The sequence below is a fragment of the Sphaeramia orbicularis genome, chromosome 10 (assembly GCF_902148855.1).
Source record: "Sphaeramia orbicularis chromosome 10, fSphaOr1.1, whole genome shotgun sequence".
NCBI classification, from domain to species: Eukaryota; Metazoa; Chordata; class Actinopteri; order Kurtiformes; family Apogonidae; genus Sphaeramia; species Sphaeramia orbicularis.
In genome coordinates, this window is record NC_043966.1 from 50,699,889 (window position 1) to 50,722,964 (window position 23,076).

The following is a 23,076-nucleotide window of genomic DNA, read 5'->3' on the forward strand; positions in this document are numbered from 1 at the left end:
ATGAATGATGCATTCCGACGTTACTACGATGACCTTTACGGAGACTCTGCATAGATTTGGATTGGCAATTCATTCATATCATGGGTTAAGTTGTTGTTTGCTTGTTCTTCACCTATTGTATTGACAAATAACCACTACTCAAAACTGTTTAGGCTATATCATGGCACCCATCAGGGATGTGCTCTTAGCTGCCTTCTTTTTGTGTTGGCTATTGACCCTCTAGCCATAGCCATAAGAAATCAACATTCTATCCATGGTATCACAAGATACGGCACTTAGCATAAGTTATTCCTTTACACTGATGACCTTTTGCTATTTGTGTCCGAGGCTGAGACAACTATTCCCCTTATCCTGCAGCTTCTTGCAAAATTTTGAGAGATCTTGGGGTATAAACTAAACCTACATAAGAGCAAACTACTGCCACTGAATCTGACTAATATAGCATGACAGACTATTACAGTACCCCTTAAGACTGCTGTGCATATGTATCTATCTTGGGGTTAATGTAACAAGGAATTTTTGTGATCTCTTTAAAAGTAATTTCGATTAATTGCAACACAAGGTTCAGCAAGACTTATCCAGCTGGTCTCTCTTTTGACTGTCATTGGATTGTAAAGTGAACATTGTCAAAAATGTCTGTGTTACCCAGATACTTATATTTATTTCAGAGTCTCCCTGTATTCATCTCCAATGCTTATTTTAACAAAATGTATTCAGTAATTACATCTTTTCTTAGGAACTGCAAAAAAAAAAAAAAAAAAAAAAAAACTGTCTATGTAAAGAACACCTGCAGAAGTCAAAGCAGGAGGGTGGTCCAGCTCTTCTTAATTTTCAATATTATTCCTGGGCTACTAATCTTTGTTGTTTGTCTTTCTGTGCACATTGTTATTCTGGTAATAGTGGATCAATGTGGCTGGAGATGGAGACGCTTTCCTGTACCTCTTTGTCTCTATCGGCTATAATTGATGCATCAGTTCCACCACCTCCAAACTTGACACTTAATGATCCTATTGTTCATAACTCTGTTAAAATTTACTCACAATTTAGGAACCATTTTGGTCTCCAAAATATGAGTCTGTTCACCCCAATAGGATCAAACACTTTTTTCTCTCCTCTGATGCAGGATGCCACATTCATGTGTGGCAAAACCAGGGGCTGAAAAGTTTTAATGACCTTTAAATTGAAAAATACATTTGCTTCTTTTGAACAGTTGTTGGTTAAATATGAGTTACCTCCTTCTAATTTTTTTTAGATACTTGCAAGTAAGACACTTTGTTTCACACTCCATCCCAGGGTTCCCAGACAACCTCCCTATATTGTAAATGATGACGTGATGTCTTTTAACCCAACTAAGAAGAAAGCTATATCTATTATGTTATGTTTGATTTGTCATTTAAACTCCTCTTCTATGTCCGTTATTAAAGAGGCTTGGGAGCAGGATTTCCAAATCAGTATTAGTGAAGCAGAGGCTGAGGTTATGAGGAAAATTCATTCATGTTCAGTGTGTGTGAGACATTCTCTGATCCAGTTCAAAGTGGTACACTAAGCTCATCTCCATAAATTCAAACTGGCCAGAGTTTATTCTCATATTGACCCAACCTGTGATACATGTAAATCAACAGAGGCCAATTTAATACATAGGTTCTGGCTCTGTCCCAAAATACAGCATTATTGGAAAGGCATTTGTGAAGCACTTTCTGGTGTACATGGTGTTAGTACAAATGAAATCTGCTTTCGCTACTTTTTGGGGTCACTTTTGACAGATTAAGACTACCTTTGGGGTTGGACACTCATTGCTTTTTCAACTTTGCTAGCACGCCGCCTGATCCTTCTGAAATGGAAGGATGCTGCCCCATGTACGGTATCACATTATTTTAGAAACGTGCTATTTCATCTTAAACTGGAGAAAATTAGATTTGTGATGAAGGGTTCTGGAGAGAAGTTCCATCAAGTGTAGAGGTCTTTTTTTGACTTTCTTTAACCAATCATCGACGAAGGTACGAGAATGAATCTCTACATAGTATTCTGGATGATTTACTTCCTGGAGGTCTATATACTTGTGTTTTCCAGATTGTCCTTTTCTTTTTTTGTAAGTGACAGTGGGGATGGGGAGTTCGCATTTGTGTGGGGTGGGATTTTTGCATAATTATTTGTTTTTGTTGTGTATTTTTGTATATTATTGTTTAAACTTCAATAAACATATTAAACACTAAAGAGAGAGGGGTAGAGGAAGAGAAAGGAGGGGAGACACATGGATGCACTACAAAGGAACATAACTGTTAAAAACTAGAACTGCTGTTACTAGTATAAGTACAAATACCCATAGCTGTTAACTGTTAATTGTTAATACTACTACTCCAAGTATTGACAGATATACTACTACTGCAATTGTTATTAACCAACAATAGAGACCTCTACCATCCCAGTAACCATATAATAAACTCTATCACAACTATATGGATAAATGAATAATGATGATGGGGGCAGGAGAGAAGTAGGGCCAAAGGAGCAGGTCCAGAGATGATCCAGGGAAAACCTGTGAAGTGATAAAGAACAGAGACTCTGGGGAAGAAGTCAAGTCAGTAACATGTATTTGCTGGGGTGTAAATAGAGGAGAAGAGGAGGAGAGAGGAGGACAAACAGGAGGAGGAGCAGAGAGGAGCTCAGTGTATCCTGAGGAGTCTCCCAGTCTAAGCCTGTAACAGCAGAACTAAGAGCAGCCTGAGCCACCTTAACTATAGGATTCATCAAAAAGGACCGTTTTTAACCTCCTCTTAAACATACAGAGGGTGTCTGCCTCCCGGACCGAGGCAGGGAGGTGGTTCCACAATAGAGGAGCTTGATAGCTGAAGACTCTAGCTCCCGTTCAACTTTTGGAGATTCTAGGAACCACTAGTGAGCCTGCATGTTGACAGCATAGTGCTGTAGATAGATTGGAACTAAAAGCTCTTTCAGATCCGTAGGTGTCTGACCATGAAGGGATTTGTAAGTGAGGAGGAGTATTTTGAAGTCTATCCTAGCTTTTACAGGGAGCCAGTGCAGAGAAGCCAACACAGGAGAAATACGGTCTCTGATACTGGTTCTAGTTAGTACACACCATGGGCAGCAGCATTCTGGATTAATTGAAGGGTCTTTAAAGACTTCATTTCCTTTAACCATTTAGTCTTCACTCTTTTCTGTTTCTCTAATTCCATCTTCTCTTTATTCAATTCACTTTTCAAACCTTTAAGTTTAGACATGCTCAAGGAGTCGCTTTTCAGAAAACTATATCATTGATATCAGATCAGCAGACATTCTATACTGGTCATGTTTTTGTGTCATTATGTCAGCTATGAGCCCCCCTTGGGACCTACCCCCTGACCTTGGACCTTACCCTTATGTAAAAAAAAAAAGAAAAAAAGTGTCACATTCAGTAGGGAGAGTCAAGCAATTTTTTGATCCCTTTTAAATTATGCATCATTTACACAAATGATGTTTGTCAGTTCGAAAGATAATTTTGAAAGTTAAGTATTAGAGTGTGAAAATACAAAATAATTAGCAAGACTTCACAACCAAAATTTGTAGAGGAGACGTCATCCTAAGTGTGTCTGTCTAAAGATGACCAGATCATGGTGATTTTGGTAAACTTAAATTATTTTTTGTAAAATACTTAGTAAATGAAACTACATCTAACATTTTTCAGTGTTTTCAAAGTAATTTGTATTTTTAGCACTTTATATTTACATAGTAATATCAGTTGTCACTTTTTTGCCATCATTTTTTCAAGTAAGCGGTAATCACATTTTAGACAGTGCACCGCAAAGTCCAAAATTATGGTTCAGTAATAAATATTAGAATAAATATTACAATTTAAAATAGTCTTGACTGTACACTGTAACTGACTGTAAATATGTCATAATTAAAAAGGACAGACTAAGTATGGTTTCACAAAACATGGAACTTAGGTATGTCACATTTGTGCAGATAAGAAATAGTATGTTTTATGGATTTGTAAAGATTTGGACACAAACAGTAGAAAAGAGTGTTCAATCTTGTTTGAGAGACATCTGGTGGAGACTCCAGTTGAACAGAGCACACAAGTCTTCAGGGTGTTCACTCACATGGATCAGTAAATAGAAACAGTTAGGATGGAAAAAAATGGCATGGACTGAAACATGCCTCTACTCTATACTGTTCACTACTTTTGGTTAAGAAATGTTAACCTTTGAGGAGGAAAGCACATTCTCTTCATATAATGCATGAATATATGCATGATCCAACACTTACTAAAGCAATCCACTTCCAATAGTCAGTCATCATGTGAAAGGTGAAAGTTTGTCAAACTGTATCAGTCAGACACAAAATCTAAGCTAGGGCCTCTTCAAAGCCTTTTCTGAATCTGAAGTGGACATGACGAAAATGCTGTCATGCCTGGTCCATTTTGAAGATCTAAACACAGGTTTGTAAGCAGTCCTTGGTCAGGTGTCTGAAAAACTGATCTTTGTTTAAATTTCAATAAAATGTGTGTGTTTTGAAACAATGACTAGCTTGATGATAACATCAAGCTATAGCACCAGTAGAATAGAGATTTATTCAAATATTCAGTGTAGAATTTATCTCAGTATTTTAAAGGCACAGCTAGGGAGAGTTAGGGAGATGATCTATTGCAGAAATGAAATATTATACATATATATATATATATATTGTTTATGATTATGTTTTCATTGGCACCTGAAAATAAGACTCATTGCACTGTCTTTAAAGTTAGGTGTTTTTATCTATAGATGGAACAGATAGCCTCCCCGGGGAACCACCACGTTGCACTGCCATGCCATTGTTGTCATCTACCATGTGTAGATCAGAGTTAATACTCACTTAAAAAGCCCTGAATGAACAAAACAAACACTGGCTCACACATTTGTTTCAGCCACCATAAGAAAGATTGACAGGAGAATCAATTAGTTGTATTCTGAAACTTCTTTACTCCATGCCACTAAATATTACATATCAGACCTTTAATAATGTAGCATTTATAAAAGGTAAGAACAAATAAATAGAAATGTGTAAGTATATCAAGAACATTAACAGCATGACCATTTCAATCTTTCCTTATTTAGAGATTTAATCAAAGCAATGCTTCTTATCTCTTGACAGAAGACTTTTCTCCCCACTGTGTTTCATTGACACTGATGCAGAACCATAATGTAATAATAATGTAGCAGGCTTCTATGCTGCTCTGTCAATATGGTTTGCAACTGAATATTATACCTTGGATTGACCACTAGGTGGCACTATGTGACTTCACTGAAGACTGTAAAGGGGGGTTTGACTGCACTCAAAAGAGGGCTATGCCAGTTTAGAATATGTAACCCCACTACCCTTTATATGCCGTTTTTATTACAAAAAATGCTTTTCTCCAATACATCGAATAAATTATTGTTGGTTGTGTAATTTCGCCTAAGTTTGTTGTACAGGGTGTCCCATAAGTCTCCATACATAGGAAAAATAAACATTTCTTGACATAAACCATTTTTATTTATATAATATGCTCTATATGACTGCCATTTTTTTGGGAACAAATTGATCCAAAACACTTCCTGTTTTTTTGAACTTGACAATAAGTTTTGCCACAGTGTCTTGTGTGATACTCGTCCCATGTTTTCTGTTAAATGCGCTTGTAACCATACGACTGCTTGCTGAACCGGCCATCAGGATGATTTCAATTTGTTGCTCTTTATTCAAATGCATTCTTTGGGTTATCTGAAATATAAAGAAATACATGTTAGAACCATATATGTATGGAAGGTATTATCTCCTATATATGGAGACTTATGGGACACCCTGTATAGTTTGTATATATATATAATTTGGCTGATGAATTTCTCTTGACCTTTACTTTTTTGTATTCCTTGAAGATCATGATTGCCTCCTGGCAGATCAAATACCTCTTAACCAGTACTTGTAATGAATTACAGTATTTATGCATCCACTCGCTAAAAAATATGACATTCAGCGTTGAATTTTCATGTTAACTCTGACTCAGTCACCACAGTTGCTAACATGACTATCCTGTCACCGCTTAGTTCAATCTAAAATTAAGCTGCACCTTCTGTTGGAATCAAGTTAAAGTAGCAGTACAGAACCATTTCTCCATTTAAGGTGCATTTTTGCTGTCACACTCCTACTCCTTTAGTAACAGTGCCTCATAGTGCAGTGGAGATGGAGAAAGGCACTCAGGAGTGAAGAGGATGATCTGAGTCCTGTGTAGAGAACAATATTTGAACTTCTCACAGGTGCAGGTTAGGGGTTTGAGACCTAGAATAGAAATTTGGTGTCTCTCCACAACTCAAACAAAAGTACATTATGAATTGGCATAGCATTTAATCCTCTACAATAGAGTTGAATTAATCCATTTTGATGCCTACTGTAAGGATGAATGGAGGGAATGCCAGAAATGTCCATCGTGCTAATTGGCTAAGAAACCAACCAGCAGCACAGGAGTCACCAAGTACAAGGCACATAAAACAAAGATCCAATTCTGAACAAAAAAACATGACTGACTTTTCTGCTGTCAAAACAAAGAAAAGGAAACACAGTCTATTTTTTCACAAGTAAGATTCCTTTCATTTTTCCTAATACTGAGAATACATCCAAATTCTTCATTTTGAAGCTTTCGTTACTGATAATCTAAAACACAGTCCCTCTGTGTCGTCTTCGTCGTCGTCTTCATTACTAACTTTGTCACTCATCTTCTCTGACAAAGCTACTAATCATATTAATTTCAAAATGTTTATGTAGCTTCCTTGGGATAATTTCTGGAAAGTTTGCTCATAGTTTGACAAATTTTGATTTTTGAATTTTTGACTAATTTTTGAAATATTAAAAATGTTCCATTACTTATAATCGGCCATATTTTGTTGACTTGAAAAGGTTAGAGATATCAATATAGTTACTGTAACCCACTGATAGGAAGTCATGTATGGATTTATATAATTTGTTGAGCTACCTTCAAATGAAAGTGCCACCCACTTCTATTGGGAAATTTATCTCTCGCATCCTGCCTTCATCATCATTATTCATTTATCCATATAGTTGTGATAGTGTTTATTATATAGTTACATAGATGGTAGAGGTTTGTAGAAGCCAATAATGTAATAACAACCGATAATGTAATAACGGCCGATAACGTAATGAATTTGCCATTTTTAAAATGTAATAGGCCAATAACGTAATATCTGGCCAATAATGTAATAAAAGTCCTGAACCAATAACGTAATAGCTTTTGGCCAATAATGTTCTAACTGTTAGAACCAGAGACACAAGACTTGGACCCAAATGCACAACCCACAGACAGGAATACAGTTAATGAGTGTTTATTAAACACGGACAGGAAAAACAGTTCACAAAAAGGCTTTTTGAATGAATCCTCGCTGGTTAGTCTGTGTGGATTCGTCACGACGTCCGAATCCAGTAAAGGGAGCTCTCTGCCCGGGTCGGGAGCACACGAGGGGAACCCGACTAGAAACAAGCAGAGAAGTGTCAGGGGACAGACCAGGTCATACACGGGAAGTCCAAAAAACAGGCAACGGTACATGGGGGAAAAGCAAAAAGCACTAACCGTGAGTCCAGGCAAAAGGTCGAAAACCAGTGAGGCAGAATCAGGCAGAGGTACCGATGAGGGGATCAGGCAGGCTCAGAACAACGAGAAACAATCCGGGTCAGGAACGAACAGACAGGCAGACGAACAGGTTCAGAGAAACGCTGGTAAGTATACACAACACAAGGAAGGAATACGAACTGGCACAGGACAGGGGAAAACACAGGGTTTATATACACAGAAGGGAGGGAAGACAATGAGACACAGGTGGAACAAATCAGGGCGGAGACAGGTAATCAACACAGGTGAAACAATCAGGGAGAGGAAGCAAAGACACCAGACATGACACAAGAGGAGGATTAACAAAATAAAACAGGAAATGACACACAAGACAGACAAAACATACAAGAGTCCAAGTACTGATATGACACTAACTTATTATGTTATTGGCTCAGTTATTACATTTGCAAAGTTTTTTTTTTTGTTTTTTTTTACCAGGCCAATAACGTAATAACCAGCCAATAAGTTATAACATTATTGACCAAAAGTTATTACGTTATCAGTTCAGGACTTTTATTACATTATTGGCCAGATATTACGTTATTGGCCTATTACATTTTAAAAATGGCAAATTTATTACGTTATCAGCGGTTATTATGCTATCGGCTGTTATTACTGAATCGGCTTCTACAAGGTTTCTATTATTTATACTAACAGTTGTAGTAGTAGTATATCCACTGTTAATACTTGTATTTGGAGTAGTAGTATCAACAGTTATAGACATTTGTGTTAGCTATTGGTAATTATACTCGCACCAGGTGTTTTAGTTTTTGTTGTAGTTCAGTACAGTTAGTACAGTTCTAGTTCATTTTGCTGCGCATCCGTATGTCCCTATTTCCCCCCTTCTCGCCCTCCCCCAATCTCTCTCTCTCTCTCTTCCTTTAACCCTCTCTCTTTAACCCCAGCTGGTCCTGTCACACGTCCATCCTCCAGGAGTCAGGGTTTGCTCCAGATTTCTGCTGTTAAAAGGAAGTTTGTCCTCGCCACTGTCACCAAGTGTTTACTCCTGGAGGATTCTGTTGGTTTCTGTAAACTGGCTTGAGAGTCTGGGTTAGACCAGCTCTAAATGTGAAGTGTCATGAGATAACTTTTGTTATGATGTGACGCTATATAAATACATTTGATTTGATTTGATTTGATTTGATTTGATCCAGACCACAGGACCCTAACATAGCGGCAGAACCTGACAACCTCACAAATTCAACTTGGTATTGATTCTTGATAGAACATGCCAGCGAGCTACAGGGCCATTAGTCCTGTTTTTTTAATCTATCAGTTGGTGATCCAGTAGAAAAGAAAAGAAAAGAAAAGAAAAGAAAAGAAAAGTGCTATCCAATTCTTCTGAGTTCGTTCCCTAAGGCCAACTGAAACTGTCAGGAAAGGTGTTCATATTATGAAGTACAATCAGGTCAGAAATAACAGTGTTCATAACATAGGTAAATTAATGTTCATCTTCCATCTATTGAACATTGAACACAATGCTGCCTTTTACTGATCAACTGGGGGTTGTCAGGTCTTCACTTGAATTTTTTTTTCTGGTGCTCCATAAGGGGCACATTAAGCACATGTGCGTGATATATGCAGGAGAAAAAATGGAATAAATGAATACAAAAAGGAGACATGTTGAAGTGCACAGATTTATTAGGAATGCAACAAATGCTGGAGTCTGTGCATGATGGTTTAACCCTGCACCTGAAGGTTAGTCATCAGTGCATTTCCCCTTCTTAAGCACTTTGACATTCATTCCACGTTCTCTGTTGGAAAGAACAGGACAGGAGATTAGAGCAGGATGACTGGATGGGTTTGTGTACATTTGCATGTGTGCTTTTATGTTGGTGTGTGTATGACACACACCTGTTTGCCTGGCACAGAACACACTCAGTGTTGTAGGTGAGTCCATCACTGCCACACACTGGATCAAACTCCTTGGTGCAGATCAGCCCATACCTCTCACAGTTCGGCTAGACATAAAACACAGTCACAGAATCAGATCAGACAAACATACATTTTTGCTTTCAATTTGACTTCAAAACTAGAATAACTGAGAAGATCGTGTGTTAATTCTGTTATGAATAATCGGTCCAGACTGAGTCTTGTTTCTCCAGCGGTCTCACCTCTCTGGCCTCAGAAGCTGAACCCTCTCCTTCAGCGGAACCCATCTGTGTCAGGACTACAAACACACACAAATAGGTTTACACTTGGAGGACATACTCTCACTTTGCCTGCACCTTATTCTATTCTGAACCATGACAACAGAGGTGGCAAAGTCCCCACTGTCATCACTCTAGTACACAGGTGTCAAACATGCGGCCCGTGGGCCAAAACCGGCCCACCAAATGGTCCAATCCGGCCCGCGGGATGAATTTGTGAAATGCAAAAAATTACACTGAGTTCCATCAAGGATGTTAAAATAATTTTGGTTCATGTTCGACATATAGACCAATATAACATAAAGTGGACCAGACCAGTAAAATACCATCAAAATAACCTATAAATAATGACAACTCCAAATTTTTACCTCCGCTAGGAGGTATTGTGATCGCTTTGCTTTGTGTGTTTGTGTGCATGCGTGTTTGTTTGTTTGTTTGCATGTTTGTTTGGTTGTTAGCAAGATAACTCAAAAAGTTATGGACGGATTTTCATGAAATTTTCAGGAAATGTTGATACTGGCACAAGGAAGAAATGATTAAATTTTGGTGGTGATGGGGGGGGGGACACACGACAGATCTGTCTTGGCGGAGGTCTGCACTCTCTGAGTGCTTTTCTTGTTCCTCTTTGTTTTGGTGTAAAAAAAAAAAGAACATTACATGAATATGCTTACATTTTCAAATGTCTGAAGAGAAGTAAATGCAATGTTAACAATATTCTGCCTGTTAGTAAATGTTTTGTGTATTTGTAGATGTACTGTGATCTGTATAATATTGTTAAAATTGCACTTAACTTTCTTCAGATATTTCAGGTTGTTCATGTTGTCCACATTTTTAAGAAAACTTTGCAGATTTAAAAATCGCCATTGTGTAATTTAAGTTTTTTTCACTAATTATTTCACTGTTTCGGCTCACTTCAGATCATATTGGGCTGAATGTGGCTCCTGAACTAAAGTGAGTTTGACACCCCTGCTCTAGTAGAAGTACAGGGGAATACAAACACTGGAATAACAGTAGAACTACTGTTTCAACTTCTTTGCTGCAGTAAAATAGAAACAGTACAGGCCCTGAAAAGATAAAAGTAACAAAAACCATCACCTCAGTCAGATGGACACGTCTGACTTTGCAAAATAATCATGAGGGTCTCTCATTTATCAGGACTTGTGTCCATAATGGGTTGTGGGAGGTCAAAATCCCCTTGACCTTAGACCTCTGTCCACCTAAATCATGTCAGTTCATCTCTATGTCCAAGCAGACATTTGTGCCAAATTACAAAAAGTTCCCTCAAATTGTTCCTAAGCTATCCCATTCTTAAACATGGATGAATGTGATGGTTGTCCCATACTGAAGACAGTGTCATGTCATCATAAACACTGACTTCACTCCAATGAACATAGCAGTTGTCCGTATCAACAGGACTTGAACCTCTTACTCTCAATCTGCATCTGTTTCTTTTATTTCGTTTTTGTCCTGTTGCTTCTTTATTACTTTGATTTGACTTTGTTGCATATTTTATGTGATCATGTTGTGTATTTTACACTTTTGTCTTACTGTTGTTTATCATTTTTGTCTTTCAATTTTAATGTAAACAAACTAAAAAAATCTTTTAAAAAATTACAATTAAAATAACTGATAATTGCTCTGAATGAAACAGCATTCAAACAAAAGTAATGAGCCATTTTAGTCCTTGTACTAATTGCAGGAATGGAGGAATTATCTTTTCGTACTATCCATCCATCCATATTCTTGTGAATTTAATGTCTTAGGAATATGTGACAGAATATCAAATTTGGAGTAAATGTTGATTTTGACTCAAAGATGAAACCAGTAGGATTTAGTGACCAAAGGGCAAAGGTCATGGTCATTTTGATTTCACAAAACACATTTTTAGCCTTAACTCAAGAATTTGTATGCTAATTATGTGTGAATTATGATGATTGTGAAAATATCTGAAGAATAATTTAAGGAGACTGACCTCATGAAATCGCATTGTATGTCACACCAGTTTGTATGGCATTTGGCGTGCTATATGTGCGCATGTTCATCCTTTCACGTGTTATTCAGCATCATTTGATCAAGTGTCAATTTACGCCAAAATCTTCGGTACCCTGACCCCTGACCCCTGACCCGAACACTCAGTGTGTGGTATTTGACAAGGCATGAACATACACGTGGAAAGCTTATAATGCATAGAGATAACATGCCAATTAACACCAATTATAAGTGGTGTGTATATTTACGCAAGTCATGATATCGCGTTGATTTGAGAGACTTTTTTTCTAATTTGGTACATGTTCACAGAGATTCATAGACAACAATCAAAACCCATTTTTGGCCAAAACTGGAGAATTATGATAAATTTCATACAAATATATAAGAATTTGAAATGAGGGGGACACTTTTTTTGTCCACTTGTAGAACACCATCATTTTCTGTTAAAAAAAACAGTCTGCAAGAACAGACAGTCGGTTTCTAGAAATGATTCTCTGTACTCAGTCAACTTTCATTTCACTATAAAATCATCTTAATCTTCAAAATAAATTTCTTAAAGCCTTCACAACATCCCACTAGAACATATTTGAAAACACTGTCTGTTTTGCAAAGCCATGCAACTGAACATAAAGTGATTAATCGATGTCACAAATAGAATGTTTTACAAACTATTGGTATGAAAAGTTGTTGCTGATTGTGGCTGATGGATAGTATTAGGCTTTAAAACGGGAATACTGACTTTGAGGGAAAATAATAGCTCAAAACATAGAATAAAAAATCCCTCCCATCTAAACAGAGTAATTCTAACTTTTACATGCACAAGCAAGAAGTACATAAATAGATTTTTTCTGATAAGATCAGCCCATAAGTATAGTGGCAAAGTAGAAAGTAGAAAGAACAAGTTTTGTAAAACCCAACTCTGCAACTGAAGAACTAACCCAACCTCAACAGGTTGTGATCTAAAAATGCAGCCATTTGAAGAAGTGATTATGTAAACCAATTCACATCATTTGTCATATACTCCACCCCCACCCTACAAAGTGACACAATGTGACCTTACATCCTTTGCACAAGACCCGTCCTTTCTGACAGAATGTAAGACCTGCTTTTGGAATGCAGCCCAGCCACATCTTTCCTTGTACTTTGTTTCTGTGTTTGGCTTTTGTTCTCTTAACAAACACTTGATGAAAGATGTTACATTTCTGTAGAAAGCTGAACATGCTAGAAAATTGTACATCTTTTGTTGAAGTATTTTTTTTGTTTTTGGTAACTTTTGTGCAGTAAGCTATAGCATAAAGTGTTAGTAGAGATGCTGCTGTTTTATCTATTTTACCAAAGTCTTCAAAAATGATGTGAATATTTATTCCTGTCAGTATCTCTGGTTATGGGATACTGTAATGTGATCTGCAGTTCCATGTTAATACCATGTAATATAATCCTTGGGCTACTTTGAACATAAGTCTGATTAGGTTGTCTTGTAATACAGTCACTTATGCACACTTGCAAGCTGATAAGGTCTCATATTTTAAGTATCCCTTTTCTTTAGAAAATATTCAATTTGACACAAAATTCCATTTTGGGAAAAAAAACAAAAAAAACATTCTTAGGCAGAAACTTGATCTGATTATTCTTTGTAGTTGTTCATAATGAACTCACCCAACACAGAGATCAGTAGGGTAGAGCAGAGCAGCATGGTCAGCTTCATGACTTCTCCTGTGTGGAAATTCATCTGAGTGTTTGCTTGTGTGTAACAGGTGTGTATGTCACAGGACATTGCTTACTTTATCCAGAACCTGTGGGTCAGGCTGGAGCTGTCCTCTGATTGGCTGCTTATCTAATGAACACTGACTGACCTGTATTTCAGGGTCAAAACATTACACCACTGGAAAAAAAAAACAAAAATCCAGCAGACTAGAAAAACAAAGAACTCAAGTTTTAGTCCAACCACACACACATTCAGCAAATAAAACACTGACACAAATATAGGGTTTGTCTCCATAGTCCACTGTACATATTGGTGTGGTAGTTTATTCAGACCTTTGAGTTAAATAAATGAATTGAATCAAATCTTTTAGATAAGAGCGCTTAGTCACACTGACTAAAACTGATGGGGAAGTAACAAAAACTAGAAAAGCACTCGGAGAGTGCAGACCTCCGCCAAGGCAGATCAGTCCCCCCCAACAACCACCAAAATTTAATCATTTGTTCCTTGTGCCAGCATCAACATTTTCTGAAAATTTCATCCAAGTCCTTCCATAACTTTTGGGGTTATTTTGCTAACAGACAGACAAAAAAAAACAAAAAACCCAATAAACACCACCATTTAATAATTTGTTCCTTGTGCCAGTATCAACATGAAAATCTGTCCATAACTTTTTGAGTTATCTTGCTAACAGACAAACAAACAGACAAACCCCGATGAAAACATAACCTCCTTGGCGGAGGTAACAAAGCCCAATTACTTTGTGTCACGTCCACTCATTTATCTCTATCTTTTATGTTTTCAGTCCATTGGCACCTCATGGTGGTGGTGTTGGGTCATTTCATTCTCACTCCCACACTAGTTATCACTAGTCACTCCCCACTCAACACAATTGCCATTAGTCACCGCTCACTATTTAAGCTCACTTTCCCTTCACTCCCAGTCTGTTTGTTTTATGCAGCTACCACTAGCCTACTTTTTGTTTGTGCCTCTCCTTCACCTGCTTCCAGTCAGTCAGGTAATTGTCAACAACACTCTACAGTTGTTGATGCATTGTCTACTTGGTGTGTTTCACCACGCGTCCTGTTATTGTGTTTTTTCTCTGCCTTTTTGGAGCTCAATAAAGAGCCTTTTCCGTTATACTCTTGTGTCTGCTTGTGGGTTCTTTATCAGTCGTGACACTTTGCCACTGTACTTCAGGAGAGTTTTCACACATTTATGTATGTCTTGAGAATTTATGTTTTTGATGTTTTACTTTTGTTTATTACTAAAAGTCATAAATCCAATGTAATTGATGTAACAAAACCTAATGACAAACACTTGACGTCAATCTCAGTACTAAAAAAATGACTTGAAGATATAAAGTAAATAAAAGCAACATAAAAAACAGGCCGAGATAAAAATGTAACATGAGGCAAATCCTGTAAACATTCAAATAAATTAATAATGAATAAATACAGAGAATTGTCTTTTTTTTTTTTTTTTTACACACTTCAGAGTTTATAGTTGTATTTCATTTTTTTCTGCATAAAAGGTGAATGAGGATTCCTTCTTCAATCAAAGTCTGTTTATACCCAAGTATCTTTACTTTTACCGGAGCAAAAGTCAGCTCTGACTTAAACACATATAACATTGTGTATCTTATTATACTTACAGTAATTCTGAACAGCAATAGTCATATATTTATCTGTAAATACATTAATTATGAATACTTTGTTTTGTCAGTATCTAAGATTTGTGTGTGACTATATGAAGTATGTGTAGCAGTCTCTTTTGTGTTGGAAGCCGGTTGTTTGTGTACACTGGCTGACACCCCCTCCTTCTCATCTCGGTCCAAATCAAACCCATAAATATAAAAACAGATGAACCTGCATCACGCCCCAGAGTTAAGGGAGCTGCATTATTGGCTCTGTATGAACTAGATCAACATGGTCACTTCTGATGAACTCTCAACAGTGATCTGTTGGTACAGCTATCAGTCACGGATTTAATCCTCTCCCTCGCTGAAAACTATGATTGGTCAAACCTACTATAACAGAGTAGATTTTCTACAGCCTGAAAACACAGTCCTTAGAAGGTGCTACAATTTTAGTTTCTTGTCAGACCATTTCAAATATAATCTACTGAAGGTAACATATTACCACTCTATGACCTTTTCTCTCAAACAGTTAACATACACAACTATAACTGATATGCCGCTCCTGCTGATGTCCATAAACCAACACCTGCTCTTCATATAATAGCGTGGATGGAAATACATGGAAATGCATTTTTTTGTTTGTTGCTTTTAGGAAAGTGCAGTTAAAATTTATGACAGGATAGGAAATAATTTCTTCCTACATATGGGACATGGGATTTAAAAGTGCTGTGCAGCTCATCACCCAAGATGTAAAGTGTGTTTGGAGTGCTTCAAATGCCAATGGTAGCCAGGACACAGGTTTCATGAACAATGGATGACATATGGTCAACAGGGAGAGTGAAATGCTTTTCAGAAAGTCAGAAAAAGTGATAAATACAAGTGTGCAGTACCAGTGTGTGCATTTTCTGATAAAGACATTCTATTTTTTTTTTTTTTTAATTCTTTTAGGTTGAGATATTAACCTATCAAATCACTAAAACAATGCAAATAATAATGAGTAGGAAATTACTGGTATTGGCCGCATGAGGGCGCTAGTGACGGAATTTTCCACAGCACAGGCAATTACCATAATAAACATGTGTTCTAAGTTTGGTATCTGAAGTATTCCAGTACACTATTTTACAACACAGATTTTTCTGCTGTTTTCTTTATGTTTTAGCCAGATGTAAAAATGTACTTCTGGATATATTGAGTGAACAAAATATTGGTCTCATTTAATCCGAAAACTGTGGGAGAAAGTACATGCCAACGTTTGGGCGAAGGTAGAAACGGGATGAAACTGTACGGATAAAAAAGTATGTACGATAATAACAAAGTGTTTGGTGATCAATACACACGCACCAACGCAGAGAGAGAGAGAGAGAGAGAGGATGGTTGGCATGACACTGCCGAGAAACGTCAATCGTAAATACCACCTCTTGGTGCGTTCATAGTCCTTGCGTAAACATATTTTACAACAGGGACCATATTGTTTGTATTTAGGCAGTGGAAATTAGACAGTCATGTTGCTCTGGTGGTTCTTCATTTATACTTGAAACTACAAAATGTGAAGCGAAACTATGTATGGTGCTACAACAGTTCTAGACAGTTCATATTCTATAAATTCTGAGTAGCCAGCTTTACAGGAGAACGAATCTGTTGCATAAATTTACGGAATTGTAACTTTCCTGTTGGATTTCTTCCCATCAATGAGGTGCATTGCGGACATTGGAAAAAATATTTCTATTCTGTATGTCACACGTGTATAACTGTGCTGAACCCTAGTGGCTTTTATGGTAGTTATATAATTTCCGGTGGTCCATGAAGTGGTTCTGAGATCTCTAACCTTAGCTAATCGCTACCAACGGAAACCAGCTGAGAGAAAGGGTAGAGAAGACAAGATGGCGGAGTGAGTGGGTTGCGCTGTACAGTTTGTCGCGACCCTTTAAGTTTGTTGAAAACGCTCTTCAAGGATTAAAAAGATATAAAAGGCAACGGAACGATCGGACGTATAATTAAACAAACATCATTTGCCCCTCAAAAGGGAGGAGGTCTGGACATTTTCTCACGGCGGTCCTTGCGACAATGTTAGCTTGATGCTAACGCTAGCTAACGTTACATTTGACTAGCTGCTACTTCGAGGTAGCTGTTACTAGGTGGTTATAGACAGCCCTAAGCTTCGTTGGATTTAGTTCTGTATGTACATAATTTGGAACTGCAAGGCATTCCGGTTTTCACAAAAGAGGCTTTTAATCAAGAAGATTCCGTACATGTAGTATACCAATTTAGCGGAGACCGACGGGATACATCTATTTTTCAACTTGGTTGTGAACGTTAGCATTCAATACCTGGAGTAACAGCAAGTCCTTAATTGCTCAACACCAACTGGCTCAGGACTCTGTATGTTCTGCTGACGACTCGGCTAGATTGCCAAGCAAAAGATTTTGAAGTGCATTGGGTGGAGATTGTCTTGTTGGATATTATGGCGAGCAGCAGTGGTTCTAAAGCCGAATTCATCGTCGGTGGAAAATACAAGCTTGTTAGAAAAATTGGATCGGGATCCTTCGGTGACATATATCTGGCTATTAACATCACAAATGGAGAGGTAAATTAATGTTACTTGCTTATTTTGTTTGAGTTCTTAAGACTAGATGGGAGTGTTAACGTTTTTTTGTCTTAACAACAAAGCTGCGGTGGGCTCAGAACTATGTAAGGCTGTTCGCAACATAGCTTTGTGGCCAAAGTATATCAAACTGATGAAGGGAGTTAGCTAAAACCTGACACAATTGGCAGTATTTACCGTACACTGGGTAACTGGATTTTTTGTAGACAAGTTACTGTAAATGTCTGTCACTATCTCAGTCAGTAGTTACAATATTTATGAAATATTTTTGTCATTTTCAGGAGGTAGCAGTAAAATTGGAATCACAGAAAGCCAGACATCCACAGTTGTTATATGAAAGCAAACTGTACAAAATCTTGCAAGGTGGTGTCGGGATTCCACACATACGGTAAGAAGAAATCATTACTTTACATTCCTTTTTATGTCTTTACATTATGAAGTTACTAACTGTCATGCATTGTTTATTACCGATATTTACATGGGGACATTTGAACTGAAGAGAATATAGTTAATGTAGTGATAGCAGCTCTGCTGGCCTCAGGCCTACTAATCTGCCTAACGTTACTTCGCCTAGTTACGACTAAAGGCGCTTTCAGCTTGACGTCCTGTATTTTCCGTCTTCTTTTGTCTTTGTATATTTCATTTATTTCATTCCGCCACTTTAGTATGTTTCGGGGCTAGGCGTTTGTGTCTTGAATAACAGTTGACGGGGTAAGGAAAAGCTACTGTGCGGTTGGAAATGGCCGCTCCTCTTTTGTTGTGTTAGCTCCCAATATGTCTTCCTCTACTGTTATAAAATGGCGGCGGAGCACAGAGGCGAAAACAACAATCATAGCCGTACGGTAGAAGTGTTTTCACCTTGTGACTTCAGGCCTGACACATTCATGAATCACCCTTTTCAAACGTGGCTCAGGGTATTTTTCTGTTTATCTAAGTGTTATGGGGTGTCACGGAACAAGTGGTTTTACTGTAGACACTAGCCACGCTGGTGTTTTATAATGCGGTTTATAACTTTTTGTGAAGAACGTCTTCTCGGAAGTGGCAAAGCACTTGGAAGCATTGTTGAGTCCAGTTGTGTTTTAGTTTATTTATAGGAAAAATGATGACTGTATATCTAGGCATTGAGAAAGAATGGTAATGGTGGCCAAATCCAGAAGTACAGCTACTATATTGATGTGAATGTGTACACGCATCATGTGAAACTAGTTTACCGTAAGTAATGGCAGCACAATCCTACTACAGCAGGACTACGGTAGCATGGTGTGTTGAAGTGAGATCCAATAATTACTCACCTGACTACACTGAATTTATATAGTTTTACTTGTGCAGAGTAGATCTGAGGGCAAGTAATGTAATATGTATTTCCATGTTTTATGTTTGGTGTACGGCACTTTGGCCAGCTGCAAAGTTCTTAAAGTGCTTTATAAATAAAGTTGGTATGGTATGGTATTTTATACTCTATGTATTTGGTTAGACTAGTTAAAATTCTTAGATTATTACTTTATTTCTGTACTTACCTTCTGCGTGCCAGTTACAAATGGTGCTTTCAGCCTAGTCAGCATCAAAGTGAATAATGCTTGTTTTTCATCTGCAGTCATCAAGAATTGTTTTATTAAAATTATGGTGTATAGTAGAAATGCCATAAATAAATAAATAAAAAAACACTAAATATATTGTTTGTGGCATTAATGTTCCAAGAAATTATTTGTTCAGTTACTTTTTGTAGTACTCTCAGGGTGAGTTAACATTAAGGATCAGTTTTGTAGACATCGTCATTGGCTAAAAATGTTTCTGTGGAGACTTCATTCTCAGAGTAGGCTGAGGCTCCATGATGAGGAAACTGGCTATGAAAGTGTTTGGTTTGTCCAGTTTAACCTGTAGGGGTTGACTATTGAAGCAATAGTCAGGACCAAAAACAAGACAAGATCATCTCACAGCATCTTCACTTTAGAAATGAACCACAGAGAAAATTGGCAAAATTTTGCTTGCGACAAACTCCTAACAAATGTGGACTGGTCGTGGAGAGGAAGCTCCAACACTGTTCTTCCACTGCAAGTAGTGAAACTGGTTACATCAGGTGTGAGACAGGTGTGTGTTGCATATGTACTCTGGAGATCAAACATTAAGAACCAGTAAGCCTTCTGTGTTTATATTCTTAGGATGTGTTGGTGACCTTTTTGTGTGGACGTGGGTCATAATTTGTCAATATACGTAACAGTATGATTGTTTAGTTTAGTTTTGAGGCTTTATATTGCAGTTTTCTGTCACCTGCATCCTTTGATAAAAGCTGACGATAGAGGTTAAAGTGACAGACAGAACACAAAGTAAAAAAAAAAGGCTATGTTAATATTAGCATTAACTCCCTGATGACACTGATATGCACATTGCACTGGGAATACAAGCGGTCATATAATTTGACCTAAACGTACACAGGTGGGAATACTAACTTGAAATATTAGCTCGTATATTTTATAAGTTTTACATCTATTATTGTTCCAGAATGGTACTTACTGTAAAGGAAAGCCAGTGGTTAACAATATTAGTGTAATTGCTTACATCTAAAGACACTGTTAATGCTGTTTGTTCTTGACAAAGTATGTAGGTGTGTATAGTGGCTCACAGACAGACAGACACAAAATCCTAGAGTTTGGCTGCTCTTCCCTTTTCCTTCCCTGTTCTATATCTGGCTAATAGCGCTAACATGCACTGCCTTATACAGTATAGAGTACAGCTGGCACAGGGTTGAATGGAGACAATGACTGTGTAGTGACTTAGTGGTAACCTGAACTCTGAGCACACAACTTCACAAATTAGACCCACATTGTTTGTCTGATGGCTTTTTAAGGACACAGGGTTTTGTTGCCAAGTATGCTTTTTTGTGTCAAGAGACAGATGTATAAGTGAGTTTCTGTAATGATAGTTGCTTTGAGTGTCACCAGTTACAGTAAATTGCAGTATAGTGGAGACATATCTTTTGTAAACAAAGCTTTATTATTTCTTATTACCCATGCTTTCATCTCTGTATTTGATCTGCACAGGGCATGCTGCATCATTTTTGTATGCTGTTGGCCTACTTTTTAGGGTTTTTTTTTTTTTAGGACTGGTCATTAAAGGCTGACGAAAGAGGTTGAAGAAATATTCACAATTGCAGTAACAACAATTCTGAATATTGTGATACACATTTTCATTATTTAATTTTACTCATGTATATTGAGCAAACATTTTATTATTGTAATTGTTTTAAACTTTTCTCTAGATTTTTCTCTGTCGATTGGGAAGTCCTTGTCCTGTTCCAACCATTAACAATAGTTGTATTTATTTTCTTGTAAGTTAAATTTCCATTTCCATATCATGCAGCATATGATGGCTATTGTGATATTAACTAAAAAATAATGAGAATAAAAAATGAAGAATGAATGAAACAATGAATGAATCTTGAAATCAGAGGCTACATGTGCATTCATTTTCAAATATCTTGTAGCATCTATTCAATTCAATTTTATTTGTAGAGCCCAATATCACAACAAGATCGCCTCACAGGACTTTACAGAATTTATTGACTATATAAATAACAGTCAACAACAGTCAATGGAGCAAATGGATTAATGTCCTGGGCATTCCCCATCCTTATAACCCCCTTCTCGGCAAGGAAAGACTCCAAAAAACCCAGTGGGAAAAGAGAAACCTCGGGGAGAACCACAGTGAAGGAGAGATCTACTCCTATAGATGGACAGGCTGTAGATGAGACCAGGACTGACAGACATCCATTTACTGATGTAGTTCCAGTCTGTAAGGATGCAGTAGCAGCGTTTCCGCTGGTAAGGTTCTGGCATTGTGCTGCACCATGGCAAAATCCTTGTCACCACACCATACATTTCATACAAAAATATTATCACTGTAGGAGAAAAGTAAATGAGCATTAAGTTTCACATTGGCCCCCCTTATAGTATTATAAGTAGGACAGAAACCTTCTAAACCCCCCCCCCCCCGGATTACACACTGCCACACCAAGAGATCAATTCTACTGGAAGCACTGCAGTAGGGTGGGGGCACACGATGGGGGGCCATCTAGACAGATGAGGGTGAGGAGGGTCCATCCGGGCAGGTGAAGGAGGAGGTCCAGGGTCACAGGTCAGGACAGGGCACAGATGAGTCACCGCAGGTCCCGTCATCATTGTTCCCCAGGTGGCTACATCTGAAACAGTAGCCACTCCCCCAGAGGGGAGTGGGGAAAGGGACACAGAGTGAATAGTGATGAAAAGATGACGTAAACTAGATATTGGAAATTACAAGTACATACAAAGTGGTACAAAGATCCAGAAACAGCTGATAGGACTCTGTGTACTTCCCCCAGCATTATTGCTCCTGGGGCGGCTTAGACTGAACTGTGGGGTTCAGTCAGTTTTTGTACTTTGAGACCCTGAAAACCTCCAGTAGACATGCTTTCTGTGAGTGAAGTGGTCTGTTAGGATGGTACGGCATGAGAGCATCTTTGAAATAAGAAAGGCCCATACCGTTAATGGTCTTGTATGTAAGAAGGAGGATTTTAAACTTAATTCTAAACTCGACTGGGAGCCAGTAAAGGGCTTGTAGTACAGGGGTGATTTGCTCTCTTCTATTAGGCTAGTTCCTGTTAATAGTGTTGCTGCTGTGTTCTGAACCAGTTGAAAACTTTTAGAGAACTTTTAGGACAATCCTACCTTATGGACCATGGTTTTTACCTTCGGCCACACTGGCCGCAGGGTATTGTTCGGTTTTGCAGTAGATTTTGTGTTGGCGCTTTACACACTGGTTGACAGGCCACTGAGTGTGTGTGCCTGTCCAGGCAGGCAAAAGCCCACCCCCGCAAGTCTCTCTCTTGCTCTAGCTCTCGCTCTCTCATTTTCTTTTACATCCCTATGCAGAACAGGAATTTATGTATTCTAAAAAAATAAGGGCACTTTTTTCAATGAGGCAAAAAGGGCAGGGGCTCAAGCACCCTTTGGGCCCTATGTGTGCATGTGCCTGTTTTATGCCGTGTTCCCACTACGTGGTACCGGCTCGACTCGACCTTTTTGCGTTTCCATTATGTAAAAGGACCTGGAATCTGGTACCTGGTACTACTTTTTTGGTATCACCTCCGCCGAGGTTCCAGGACTGGGGACCAGATGCTAAAACGTGACATGTACACACTGCAGACCACTGATTGGTCAGACAGTTTTCTCTGTGACCCGCCTTTTTACAAAAAACAGATGCGGAAGTGGACAGTAAATATAGCGGTACATTAATCCACATGATAACAACCCAAAAGTACACCATGGTTGGTTGAGGAGATTCAGTCTTTGGTGGCCGATGTAAAAATTCAGATGAGACAACATG

The 23,076-nt window shown here is 38.0% G+C and overlaps 2 protein-coding genes and 2 long non-coding RNA genes across 7 annotated transcripts in view; 2 read left to right on the forward strand and 2 right to left on the reverse strand.

Annotated features, from left to right (window-relative positions):
- The window catches only part of LOC115427094 (uncharacterized), a 15,193-nt gene extending 13,248 nt beyond the window's left edge, over positions 1–1,945 (forward strand). The window contains exon 3 of the long non-coding RNA XR_003936434.1: positions 1,879–1,945. This is a non-coding gene — a long non-coding RNA (uncharacterized LOC115427094). The remainder of the gene's footprint in view (positions 1–1,878) is intronic.
- LOC115427093 (uncharacterized) overlaps positions 1–22,020 on the reverse strand; it is a 24,409-nt gene extending 2,389 nt beyond the window's left edge. Inside the window, exons 1-2 of the long non-coding RNA XR_003936433.1 lie at positions 21,986–22,020; positions 9,002–9,006 (exon numbers count right to left, since the gene is read on the reverse strand). This is a non-coding gene — a long non-coding RNA (uncharacterized LOC115427093). The remainder of the gene's footprint in view (positions 1–9,001; positions 9,007–21,985) is intronic.
- LOC115427092 (trypsin inhibitor ClTI-1-like) lies at positions 9,256–16,468 on the reverse strand. Of its 2 annotated transcripts, none has more exons than XM_030145493.1 (5): positions 16,458–16,468; positions 13,432–13,488; positions 9,751–9,806; positions 9,491–9,597; positions 9,256–9,390 (listed from the first exon to the last, which is right to left on the reverse strand). In XM_030145493.1, the coding sequence occupies exons 2-5, from the start codon at positions 13,478–13,480 to the stop codon at positions 9,336–9,338; spliced, it is 267 nt and encodes an 88-aa protein (XP_030001353.1). In that variant the 5' UTR covers positions 13,481–13,488; positions 16,458–16,468; the 3' UTR covers positions 9,256–9,335. The 2 variants fall into 2 exon arrangements, with proteins under 2 accessions (XP_030001353.1, XP_030001352.1); XM_030145492.1 differs by lacking the exon at positions 16,458–16,468 and adding an exon at positions 13,557–13,657.
- Positions 16,891–23,076, forward strand: part of csnk1a1 (casein kinase 1, alpha 1) — a 38,119-nt gene continuing 31,933 nt past the window's right edge. Inside the window, exons 1-2 of one of the 3 annotated variants that reach the window (XM_030145488.1) lie at positions 16,891–17,700; positions 18,000–18,106. In XM_030145488.1, coding sequence (XP_030001348.1) covers positions 17,578–17,700; positions 18,000–18,106 — 230 coding nt within the window. In that variant the 5' untranslated portion in view covers positions 16,891–17,577. The remainder of the gene's footprint in view (positions 17,701–17,999; positions 18,107–23,076) is intronic. The other 2 variants (XM_030145489.1, XM_030145491.1) reach the window with 2 other exon arrangements.